This window comes from Sus scrofa, chromosome 1, assembly GCF_054392235.1.
Source record: "Sus scrofa isolate SSC_HxYL_T2T_F1_AM1 chromosome 1, Sscrofa_HxYL_maternal_Yorkshire_Landrace_v2.0, whole genome shotgun sequence".
NCBI classification, from domain to species: domain Eukaryota; kingdom Metazoa; phylum Chordata; class Mammalia; order Artiodactyla; family Suidae; genus Sus; species Sus scrofa.
The window spans coordinates 82,190,864-82,203,334 of NC_139383.1; the positions used below are offsets into that span (position 1 = coordinate 82,190,864).

Genomic DNA, 12,471 nt, shown 5'->3' on the forward strand with positions numbered 1-12,471 from the left:
GGTTGGGTCACCTGGAACAGCTACTGTTGGAATGAGCATGGTGGGGATGTACATTTTGCTCTTTCTTTCTAAATATCATTTACGATTCACATTTAAAAATGTATCTTTGGAGTTCTGTTGTGGCTCAGCGCTGCCGTGAGCTGTGGCATAGGTCGCAGGTGCGGGCTTGAATCTGGTGTTGAATCTGGCTGTGGTGTAGGCCAGCAGCTGCACATTCGGTTTGACCACTAACCTGGGGAACTTCCATATGCTGCAGCTGTAGCTGCAGCTGTAAAAAACAAACCAAAACAAAAAAAACATCAACTCTGGCATTGGCAGCATATGTCCTCCAAGTACTCATGCACCCCTTCCTTACTATAAACTTGTGACTAGGACGTATCTCCCCAGCCAGAGATTGTCTTTTCCAGCCCTTATTGTATTGCTGACGCTTTCTTTCTGAAAGATGCAGTAAGAAGCGGTCGCCTTTTATACACCAAGACTAACTAACTGGCCTTGGGAAACAAACTCAGATAATAGTTTATTTGGTGTTTATGCTTCTTTGCGGGCAAACTCGCCAACAAATACTTGAAAAATCTCAAGGGTTTTCACATGCTTCCCTTTCTAGTGTGCGTTGAGCTTACTAGGAGTGATTCCTAAAAGGGGAGCATTGTGTTGGAGTTTCAGTAAAGCCTCTAACATGTGGCATGACCTTGACCTAGTCAGTTGACATCTCTGGTTCTCATTATAATATTTTGTTTCTTTCAAATAAAATATTAAAGGGGGTAGGTTAATCTTGCATGTGTGAAACATCTTCTCTTTTATTAAAAATAACATTTATTGAGCTCTTCATGTCACGTTCTATGCTAAGTGCATCCAGAATATTTAATTGCCCCAGGAAGTTGGGATCATCTTTTGGATGAGAGAATGGGGCTCTGAGAGCAGAAATCAGTTGATTTAAACTAGTAGGCAGGAGTTCCCTTCATGGCTCAGCAGGTTATGTGAGGATGCGGGTTCCATCCCTGGCCTTGCTCAGTGGGTTAAGGATTCGGCATTGTTGCAAGCTGCGGTGTAGATCACAGATGTGACTCGGATCCGGTGTTGCCATGGCTGTGACATAGTTGCGGCTGCAGCTCTGATTCGACCCCTAGCTGGGGAACTTCCAATATGCCATAGGTGCAGCCGTGAAAAGAAAAAAAAAGAAAGAAAAAAGGCAGCAGAGCTGGGATTTATAATCATGTATGCCCAACTCCAGGCCCAGAATGTTAATCATAATGCTATACTTAGACGTGGCACACATAAGAGTGTTTTTAACCCATCTTAATTTGGGATATGGTTTACTTTCTATACAGTGACTTCTCACTTCCATCCTTATGCTTTCTATGTTTATAAAGCCAGGAGAATTGAAAGAACTTTTGTACTACCATGTGTTTCATTTATAAATAGTCCCAGACTATTTTGGAAACCTACTTCATTTTTCAAACTCGATATGCTATTCTAGTTTTCAATTCTTTTCCTTCTCAGCAGACTCTTTCTGTGCTTCTTTGTGCAAGGATGGCAAAAATGGAACCTTTAATGTTGTTGATGTTAAAATTTTGGCTGAAGGAAAGAACCATGGTTTATGATTTAAGAGATTCAAGTTCTAGTTCTGCCTCTGAAATTTAGGCTAAGATATTGTTAGCATAACTCTTTTTTTTTTTTTTTTTTTTTTGTCTTTTTGTCTTTTTAGGGCTGCACTCGAGGCACATGGAGGTTCCCAGGCTAGGGGTCTGATCGGAGCTGTTGCTGCTGGCCTACACCAGAGCCACAGCAGCACGGGATCCAAGCCACATCTGCGACCTACACCACAGCTCATGGCAACACCAGATCCTTAACCCACTGAGCGAGGCCAGGGATCGAACTCGCAATCTCATGGTTCCTCATGGAAGCCACAAACCTCATGGATTTGTTTCCGCCGCGCCACAATGGGAACTCCTAGTGAAACTCTTAATACTATTTTACCATGGTAAGTTATTGTGAAGGAAAGATCAAATATATTAAAAGCATTTCACACAGAATTTCTCTGTGTATCAGCAATTATAATAGCTGCAGTGGATTGTTGGAATGAGAATTAAAGCAAAACAACTTTAGGCTTATCATTGCTTTTTGAGGACCTACTTAATTAGAATTGGGCATCTTGTTAAATCATTTTTACCTTATTTGGCTTGGCTGAAGCATAATACCAATTGGACTGCTGCAGCTGTATGAAAGACATATAGGTAGAGAAGTGATTAAATTGCTACCTGAATTATCTCGATAATACTGTATTCATTTTGTTTTTGTCTTTTTTTTTTTTTTTTTTTTTTAGGGCCACATATGGACCTAACCTTCAGCACATGGAGGTTCCCAGGCTAGGGGTTGAATTGGAGCAGTAGCCACTGGCCTACACTACAGCCATATCCACATCAGATCTGAGCCATGTCTTCGACCTACACCACAGCTCATGGCAACACCGGATCCTTAACCCAGTGAGGGAGGCCAGGGATTGAACCTTCGTCCTCAAGGATGCTAGTCAGATTCATTTCCACTGAGCCACGATGGGAACTCCCCAATAGTGTATTCATTGATTAAGTCAAAATTGAGGAATGTTTTGCTCTCTAAGCTATGTAGATTGAGACAAAAGAATGGGAAGGAAACCTGGGTTAGGAAAATTGGTGGAGGAGAAGGGAAAATAAAGACATTCAGGGGAAACCAGGCTTAATTGGGTCATTGAGAACTGAATTATGGGTAAACTGTATTATTAAGCAGTAGCTGAGGGTAGGTAATTTTGCCATTCAAAGTGCCATGCTCTTAAACTGGGCCAAGTGCAGCTTAAGGATTTAAGGAGCTGACATTGCTCTGCGTTGTTTGTGGCACAATGAACTAGGGGGAGAATGGCTTGAGAGATCATCCACAAACATATGAAAGTACAAACTTATTTGTCCAGGGTGTGTGTGGTGTGTGTGTGTGTGTATGTTTTGCAGTAGGGGGAGCAGAGAGTCCAGGTTGATCATTTTGGTAAACTCATTAGCCTTTAATGGCCATTGTTTCACAGATGTTTTTCAGCATCTTCCAGACTTTAGTCATTCAGTGCCACCTTCATCAGTTTTTTCCTCATTCATTTATTTTCTTTTTTTTCTTTCTTTCTTTTTTTTTTTTTTTTTTTTTTGTCTTTTTAGGGCCACACCCATGGCATGTGGAAGTTCCCAGGCCAGGAGTCCAATTGAAGCTGTAGCTGCCGGCCTACACCACAGCCACAGCAACACTGGATCCTTAACCCACTGAGCAAGGCCAGGGATCGAACCCTCATCCTCATGGATGCTAGTTGGGTTCAGTAACCACTGAGCCACAACGGGACCTCCTTACTTTTCTTTTTAATGTACTCTTTTTTTGCCGTACCCACAGCATGTGAAAATTCCCCAGCCAGGGATCTAACCTGAGCCACAGTGGCAACCAGAGCCACTGCAGTGACAATGCTGGGTCCTTAACCTGAGGTGCCACAGGGGAATTCTTAACTTCTCTGTATTTTAAATAAGAACTTTATACTTCTGTTGAAATCTCAGATTTGATATGATAGTTCTAATTTTTCCTAATGTACATTTACAAAATAAGTATATAAAATTAGAATGAAACCTGTCCATCTGTGGTCTACCCAAAATTATCTTGAGAAATGTTCCTTTCATCTACTTTCACTCATTCTCTTTACGAAATGCTGAAGGTAGAAGGTTAAAGGAAAAAGCCAAGCACTGGATATAGGAGCTCTCCTATGGAATTTTCTAGACAGATTTGAGATGTTTCCTTTTGAGAAAGTCTACCTTTGGGTTAGCCAAAAGCAAGTTTGGGTTAGACTTTGTTTCATGTCTTTCCCTCTTCCATTTTTTTTTTAAACTACTAAGTATTTTTTAGGCTACAGAACTTTCTAGGCCATGTGAGTGTTTTTGTTTCCTGGCAGAAATTTTTTTTTTTTTTGAAAATTCTGAACTTGCTTTGGCTTCAAATAAAAGGGAATAAGGTTTCTCCTTGCTCATTTTAGTGATGAGATTCACTCTATCAGCTCCTAAGCCCCAGGTTCAGCCAGTGACTATGAGCTGCTTTTTATATGCCAGGCAGGCACTGCTAATCCCTGTGACGCCAAGAAGAAGCCACGGTCCCCTCTTTTGGGAGGTATGGTATAAACAGCTGAAACAGTCCAATGTGATACAGGTATTTGCCAGAGACAGGAGACACAAACTCTTGGGGTAGATCAGCAAAGACCTTAATAGCTGATAGAGCAGGGAGGGCTGGGCATATTGAATGTATGCTATTAGGAAGGTAACACAATTTGTTCCACCGTAAGTGCCATGGTCTTTTCTTCTCAGGCAGTCATCATAAATGATGTTTTGGCAGAATTTCCGTGGGTTCTGCACTGGCCCATGTGTTCCGACAAGAATATTTCAAACGTGCGGTAACTCACAGCCTCGCTGCCCTCACACCCTCACATGAATTTGAAGTAATAACTAGGAAACTTCAGTAACAGTTGGCATATTGAGATGGCATCATTCCCAAAACAACATCTTAATGAGGTCTGTGCTTCAGGAGCAAGCCTTCTTGTTTCAGTAGACTCAGGCAGGTCCTGTGTAACTGGGAGCCAGGTGGCAGAAGTGGCTGCGATCACAGTATGAGGCAGTCCTGCATTATGAGGGTCGCTCTGGAGCAGCCCTGACCATCTCAGGGACTCCAGACCTGGGTAGGAGGGTGGTGTATGCATAAGGCAGGAGACAGATCATAGAACCAGGCAGCCTTGGCCCCTTTTAGGGAGTGTGTGTTCAGATGCTGAGATGGAGAGTCTGGTCTCCACGTGGCATCTAAGCCATCCCTCCATAATCCAGGCCACTGCCAACCACCTAGAACTTGAGCAACACGTTCAAAGACTAGCAGTTGAGAGAAAATCTTCAACTCCAGGCATACAGGAGTCAATTAAAGGAGAAACTTCCAAGCCACCCTCACCCTGGGTGTCTAAAACCTCCACAGTGCCAATTACACTGATGGCCGAATCCAGTCTTAGGCCTTGGGGGATTTAATAGATGTAGGCTTAAAAAAAAAAAAATTGGCATACGTGTTCTCTGAAAAGAGCAAAAAATAAACCCTGGGGTTGGGGTGGTGGGGCCTGTGCATTACTTCAGACCCAGCCATGTCACTGTTGCCAGAGACCGCACCCCTCTTCAGACATAACCACAGAAGACTATTGCTTTTGGCTGGGTCTCTGACCTTGAAGGGTCCAGCCAACTGCCTGGAAGATTTGGGTGCTAGACATAATATGGGTAGAGTCCAAGCGTTATTTCTATTTTATATATTTTATTGAGCATGGCTGTATTAATTTTTTTATTCCCCACAAGTTCTGCTCTTGAAGGAAATCTAAAATGCTTCACAAAATCACTGCCACCGAGTTTTATATAGTCTAAAGCTAAAGCACGTTCAGAAATATAAATAATAGTACAGTTTGTGGCCACATATGCAAGTGACACTATCTTGCCTTTCTCTTGGACATACACCAAATTGAGAATGTGGATTGTTCTTCAATTTGTGTTAAATCCTTAGTTTTCTTTCTTCTGAATGTGATGAGGCAGATTTTCCTTGGAAAAAGAGTTTGCATTCAGCTGGGGAGATTGATTTTTCGCCATCAGTTTCTCCCTTTAATAATTGAAAACTACTGTTCATTATTTACATAAAACTGTCTTTTTCTGGTCTGCTTTCTATAACCTTTCCCCTCTAAAGAATTTTAAGAATTGCCTGACTTTCCTCTGGGGGATTTTATGCCTGCTTTATCCCAGATGTGGGACACAGACGAGGCTGAGGGTTTTTTTTTTTTTTTTTCTTTCTTTCTTTTTTTTTTTTTTTTAAATGTTCCTACATTTAAAAGACATTCTTTTAACTTGTGAGCAGAGCCGCCACTGAAAAGAAAGATTTTCAAGAAAGTTAAGTAGTTAAGGAAATATGTGAGCTTGGTTTAAATGTCTCACTTACTGAATGACACCAGAATCCCACATGCAAAATGAAAAAACAGACAGTAGTATCAGATCATAAGGGGAAAATGCACACGTGTTCTTTCAGCCTTTTAATTCTGGATTTTATTTTCTGAATGAAGGCATGTCAGTCTCTAGTCCCAGCAGTCCTGTGTCTGATCTTGCCCGGAACGCCTGCAGATGACAGTCCAGAGGACACATGGGCTTAGCAGATGTTCACCCTGCTTTTGTCTTCCTCCTCCCCACCTTCTGCTGACACAGGATATTTAGCCTTCCCCAATATTTTGTCTGCTCCCATTCTTATAGATGCCTTGATCCTAATCCCTGGTTCAGAATGGAGGGTGTTAGAGAGAAGGGAGAATTGAGAGTGAAGGAAGCTGTATTAAGAAAGAAGATTTTCTTTTTTGCCTTTTAGGACCTCACCAGCCCATGGAAGTTCCCAAGCCAAGGGTCCAATTGGAGCTGTAGCCACTGGCCTACACCACAGTCACAGCCGCACGGGATCCGAGCTGTGTCTGCAACCTAAACCACAGCTCAGGGCAATGCCGGATCCTTAACCCACTGAGTGAGGCCAGGGATCGAACCCATATCCTCATGGATACTAGTCGTCTTTGTTTCTGCTGAGCCACCACAGTAACTCCAGATTTTCATTATTTTTTTCCTAGCATTCATTCCGATTCCCAGACGACATTTCAACACCAGCTTTTGGTTATTGTGGTTTTCATGTTAACATCCAAAAATACCATAAAATCGAAAATTTTTATGTGAGAAAAATGTGAGAAGAATGCCAGGAGAGTTTTTCTTCCCTACATGAGCTAAGAATACCGTTGTTCCCAAGTTCAGAGTTCTGTTTTCCACAATGAATACGTGTCCGAGGTAGCATGTGTAATTAATTAATGAAACGGTTAGGTTTGAGTAAGTTTCGTCCAAGTTCAAAATTTTGTTTTATTTCTGAAAGCTCTCCACTCGTAGGTTTAATTTTCATAGTAATCCAGGTCGGTTTTCCTTCTAAGCCAGGTCTCTACCTGCCATAAGGTTCCTCCTTCACCACGGCCCCCTGGTTGACATAGGCTTCTCTTTTCCCTCCTGTAGGATCTTTCGAAGATGGTTTGGCTGCCTTGGAGATTGAGAGATCTGATGCCACGATGAGGACTCACACACGGGGGGCTCCCAGTGTGTTTTTCATATATTTGTTTTGCCTAGCATCCGCCTACGTCACCGACGAGAACCCGAAAGTCATGATCCCCTTCACCAACGCCAACTACGACAGCCACCCCATGCTCTTCTTCTCCAGGGCGGAGGTGGCCGAGCTGCAGCTCAGGGCCGCCAGCTCACACGAGCACATTGCCGAGCGCCTCACTGAGGCCGTGCGCACCATGCTGTCCAGCCCCCTGGAGTACCTCCCTCCCTGGGATCCCAAAGAGTACAGCGCCCGCTGGAATGAGATTTACGGCAACAACCTGGGGGCCTTGGCAATGTTCTGCGTGCTGTATCCTGACAACATTGAAGCGCGTGATATGGCCAAAGACTACATGGAGAGGATGGCAGCGCAGCCTAGTTGGTAGATTTTTGTCTTTTTCTTCTTACTGCATTAACTGTGCCCTGGCGAGAAATGAATGCATAGTCAGATGAAACCTCAGAGGCCAGATTTTCCCATCGTGTGTGTGTCTGGGTGTGTGTGTGTGTATGAGAGAGAGAGAATGAAAGGAGAGGGGTTACTAACTGTTAGTGGCCTTGTGGTCAGTGGCTTATGAATGGTCCCTGGTTGCAAAGACCTAGTAACTTCCATGTTTAAAGTTAGGAGGAAAATATTTAGACATAACCTAACCAAAGGAAAAATAATTTGCTCTATTGAGTAAATAGCATCATCTTGATTGTTAAGATTTCTTCCTTCCTTGTTTAACCACCAAGTGACCTCAGACAGGTATTACCACCATCTGGCCTTAGGTTCAGTTTGAGCCTCAAGTGGGTAAAACCTTTTGCCATCAAGAGATCTCAACCAATTAAAATTTATCGGCATTTTTGGACAGTTAGGAACTAAAGTAAATGGATAGGATTAACTGGCGATTGACGTTTATCTTGTTTAAGATCTTATCCAATAACCAGCAAATTGCCCAAACCTGTAGGAAAACCAACATCAAGTAGTATAATTATGTGAGGAATTCTAATTATGTCATAATTTCCTTTCAGAAGTTTCAAGATTTGAGCACGAACTTCCTGCCCCTTCTTAATTAGCTAAATTTATTTTACTTGTTTATAATTATTGTCTCTACCTGTTTCTGAAAGTTATGGGATGGATTAACTAAACTAGGGATTCTGTGGGTATTCTTATTAAATCTATGTTTTAATACACATTCATGGTCCAGTTACACTAAAAAAATTGCAAGGATATTTGGAATATCCTCTTAAAATTCCATGAGCTGATACTTGTCATGGAGTTGGAGAGAGCTCTTTTTTTTTTCTTTTCTTTTCTTTTTGTTTTTTTTTGGCTGTACCCATGGCATATGGAAGTTCTCTGGCCAGAGAGTGAATCCTAGCTGCAGCTGCAACCTACACCACAGTTGTGACAGTGCCAGATCCTTAACCTACTGTTCTGGGCCAGGGATCAAAACTGAGTTGTTGCAGAGACAATGCTGGATTCTTAACCTGCTGTGCCACAGCAGGAAATTTGAGAGTTCATTTTTAAATGCTTATAAAAATCAGAGAATGCTTCTCATTTTGTGATGAATTATATCTCACATATATGATATAGGAGTGTAGCTTGCAAGCGTCTTGAATTCTGCCAATATGGTAAATAAATTTAATTCTTTTCCAGTTTCTGCCAGTATGGTAAAGAATGTTTGCTTATGGGGCTTGAAGGATTTTCTGGAATTTCTTAATTGAAAAAATTATGGAAGAGTTGGCCTTAAATCCATATCAGAGCTTATTTTTTTAGGGGTTATCATTAGATATGTATAATCATTTTGAAGCTTATAATAATTTAGATTGAAAAGGTTGAAAACCATTTCATTTGGTTTGTTGCAAAGCTGAGCCAGGTTTGCCATAGATTCTGTTCTTGACTCACCTCATGCTATTCCTAAAAGAAATATTACACCAAAATTCTACATCAAGAAATAAAAGAAGTGTGAAAATTGAATATCTGAACTGTAGGTTTCCATTATCAAATGTGTCTATAAGGGTATTTTTAAAGTTTTGTTTTGTTTTGTTTTGTTTTAGGTAGATAAGTAAAATTTGACAGATTAAGATACTGATGAAGGAGTTCCCATTGTGGCTCAGTGGTTAACGAGTCTGACTAGCATCCATGAGGATGCAGATTCAATCCCTGGCCTTGCTCAGTGGGTTAAGAATCTGGAGTTGCTGTGGCTGTGGCGTAGGCCAGTGGCTACAGCTTGTATTGGACCCCTAGCCTGGGAACCTCCATATGCTGCGGGTGTGGCCCTAGAAAAGGCAAGAAGACAAAAAAAAAAAAAAAAAGCAAAAAAGAAAGAAAGAAAGAAAAATATCCAGGCATATAAATACCAACTTGAATGAATGCTGTCACTAGCGAGGATTAGACCCCTATGATAAAAGAAGGAAAATAAATAAAATGATTATTTTCGTAGTTTCTACAAGTTCAGAAATACTGGTTATTGGACGTGTGTAGAAATTTACTAGAGGACTAGTACTTTATTCATGGCAGTATTGATAAACAGAATTATAACTCTGCCACTATCCAGTAACCCAGAAGTTAGTCTGTGATTTAATAGAGCTGAATAGTTGACTTCTTTCTCTTGACCTCTTTGAAGCTGAAGGTCAGAAATTGAGAATTTACCTTGACCTGGTTTCTTGTTCCAGAAGTGATCCTAGCATAAAAAGTCGAGCTATTGAAACGTTTTGTCTTGGCAAGTACTGTTACCAGGTTGTACTTTTAAATGATTTTATGGAAGCTTTAACTTTTTAAGAGCTACTACACCCAGCCCCTAGACTCTGAAATTTTTATTAAATTGTAGTTGAACATAATCAAATCACTTTTTGACAATTTGAAACACTGCTAAATGTTTTCATAGTTCAACCATCCCTATTTAAATCAATTATGTCATGTATATGTCCCTACTATGCCCAGAGAAATGTACTGTGGGTATTGTCATTGTCTTAGGATATAGTTTACATATGTTTGGTTTCAGGGCAAAATAAAAGACTTACTGTTATGTGTAAAAGAGATCAACAATTACTATTGTGAAATTTTAAAAATGGTTTCATCAGCCTCAATGCATTTGCCATATTTTGTGAGGCTCCTTTCTACTCTTTTGAAAACCAGTGACTAAATTCATTTACTTATTCAATTAACAAACAATTTACTGAGCATGTGTTATGTGTCATGCACTATGCTAGGTCCTAGGGATTCAGTGATGAAAAGATTGCCTAGTAAATTTAAAATTTGCACCTAGGGTAAAGACTGCTAACACTGGGTATTTGAAACCTAAGATGGGACTATATCCTCTGCTCAGAATTAAGTATAAGGATCACTTAATAGGATGTTCATTAGTTTTTATTGTTAACTTACTTAAAATTTTGAGGATTAAATGAGATAGTGTAAAATACTTAGCACAATTCCTGTCACACAGTAAACCTTCAGGAAATAAGAATAATGACAATATTGATAATCATTCTTGTTGATATTTGCTTAGTACTTAGACACTGTTTAGTTTATAATTTGGTATATGTAGGCTCTAAGGAAATAGTATTTGTTTGGGATTTATTTGGAGATTTTACTTATCTTTGTTCAAATTCCTCTCAAAACTAGAACATCTGTTTAACTCATAACATGTTCCTTTTGGCTTGTTTCCATTAAAACTCTCAGCGATACTCCCCTGGGCCCTTTTTCTTAGCATATAAGAATCTGGTGGTAACAGCAACCAAGATGGCTTAGGGGAGAGTAACAAGGATATGTCTTTTGTCTGATATTAAAAAGAAATACATCTGAGATACACATGCATACAGACTTATTAATGTGGTTCATTTCATTTGAGTATTTTGTAAATAAAGAGCTAAAAGGTCACATCTATAGAGTCACTTATTTAAGAATCTAGGGCTGTTGGAAAAATTAAATGGCGAATATTATCTAATTATTTACTGATCTTATGGTATCCATCTGATATAATGTACCACAAAATAGAAAGGAATCTCATAGCTTGATAATGATGATGGTGGTGATTAAAAAAGAGTAACATGAAAAACTTTCCTCTTTTAACATTATAACACTATGTGTCAACAAGTACCCAGATGATTGGGTACCATAGAAACATGAGACATATCTCCTTTTGCAGTGATGTCCACATTCTCTCTCAGAAGCTCTCTCGCTTCTTTGTTCTTCCACCTTCTGTTAATGTCATATTAGAGTAAAAATAACAGTAATTTAAAAGGATATTATTTTAACCTATATATAAAATTTCAGGAGTTCTCTTCCTGGCTCAGTGAGCAGTTAATGAATCTGACTAGCATCCATGAGGATGCAGATTCGATCCCTGGCCTTGCTTAGTGAGTTAAGGATCCGGCATTGCTGTGAGCTATAGTGTAGGTCACAGACACAGCTTGGATCCCAAGTTGCTGTGGCTGTGGCATAGGCCAGCGGCTGTAGCTCTGATTTGACCCCTAGCCTGGGAACTTCCACATGCCACAGGAAAGGAAAAGAAAGAAAAGCAAAAAAATGAAATAATGGTAATAATAAAAATAATAAATAAAATGGCAAATTATTTTCAGCATCACCAATTATGTCTTTTTTTCCACTCTATATCTCATCTTCCCAATAAAAGCTACAATTTAGGTTATAGTTGGCTCTCTGTCATGTAGAAGCTTTATTAGAACTAATTTATACATTGGAGAAAGTTTAATGAGCTGAGTTCATAAGTCTGGAGCAGGTAACGATAGAAAATGCATTTTATTATACTTAAATTCATTTTTAAATACCCTATCACCTAGTCATTAGAGCAAGTTCTCTGTATGTCAGTTGGCACATGAGGGTACTCTCATATATAAATGGTTGTTTTCTGCATTCAGTCCTTACATAGTTAAGAACTCTATTGGATTCCAAATAACTAAAAATTCTCCAGCACTTTTTTTTTCCCTCCAGGAGCTTAGCTTTAAGGTAGGAAAATAATAAAAATAGTTCTTAGTAGAGATTTTAAAAAGATTTCCAAAAAGCTAATCTTTGGAGTTTTTGGAGTCAACTTCACATTGCTCTACTGTCCTAAATTTTTCATTTGTTTATATATTTTATCTACTTATTTATACCTTTTTTCTAATATACCTTTCTCCCAAAAGATTAAGAAAACAACATGCAGTATTCACATGAGTAGCTGAGAAAGAAAGTAGGAAAGAAAAAGAAAAAAGGTTAGGGACATCAGCTGGACTAGCACTGAAACAGTTGCTGATATGCATCTTACATCCCATAAGTGGGCCACATAGGGGCCCTGAGGTTTCTTTTTTTTTTTCCTTT

At 39.8% G+C, this 12,471-nt stretch overlaps 1 protein-coding gene across 3 annotated transcripts in view; it reads left to right on the forward strand.

Moving 5' to 3' along the window:
• The window catches only part of DSE (dermatan sulfate epimerase), a 66,840-nt gene that overhangs the window by 18,792 nt on the left and 35,577 nt on the right, over window positions 1–12,471 (forward strand). For all 3 annotated transcript variants that reach the window (XM_021091551.2, XM_005659399.4, XM_021091554.2), the window contains exon 2: window positions 7,089–7,557. In XM_021091551.2, the coding sequence (XP_020947210.1) occupies window positions 7,142–7,557 (416 nt within the window). In that variant the 5' untranslated portion in view covers window positions 7,089–7,141. The remainder of the gene's footprint in view (window positions 1–7,088; window positions 7,558–12,471) is intronic.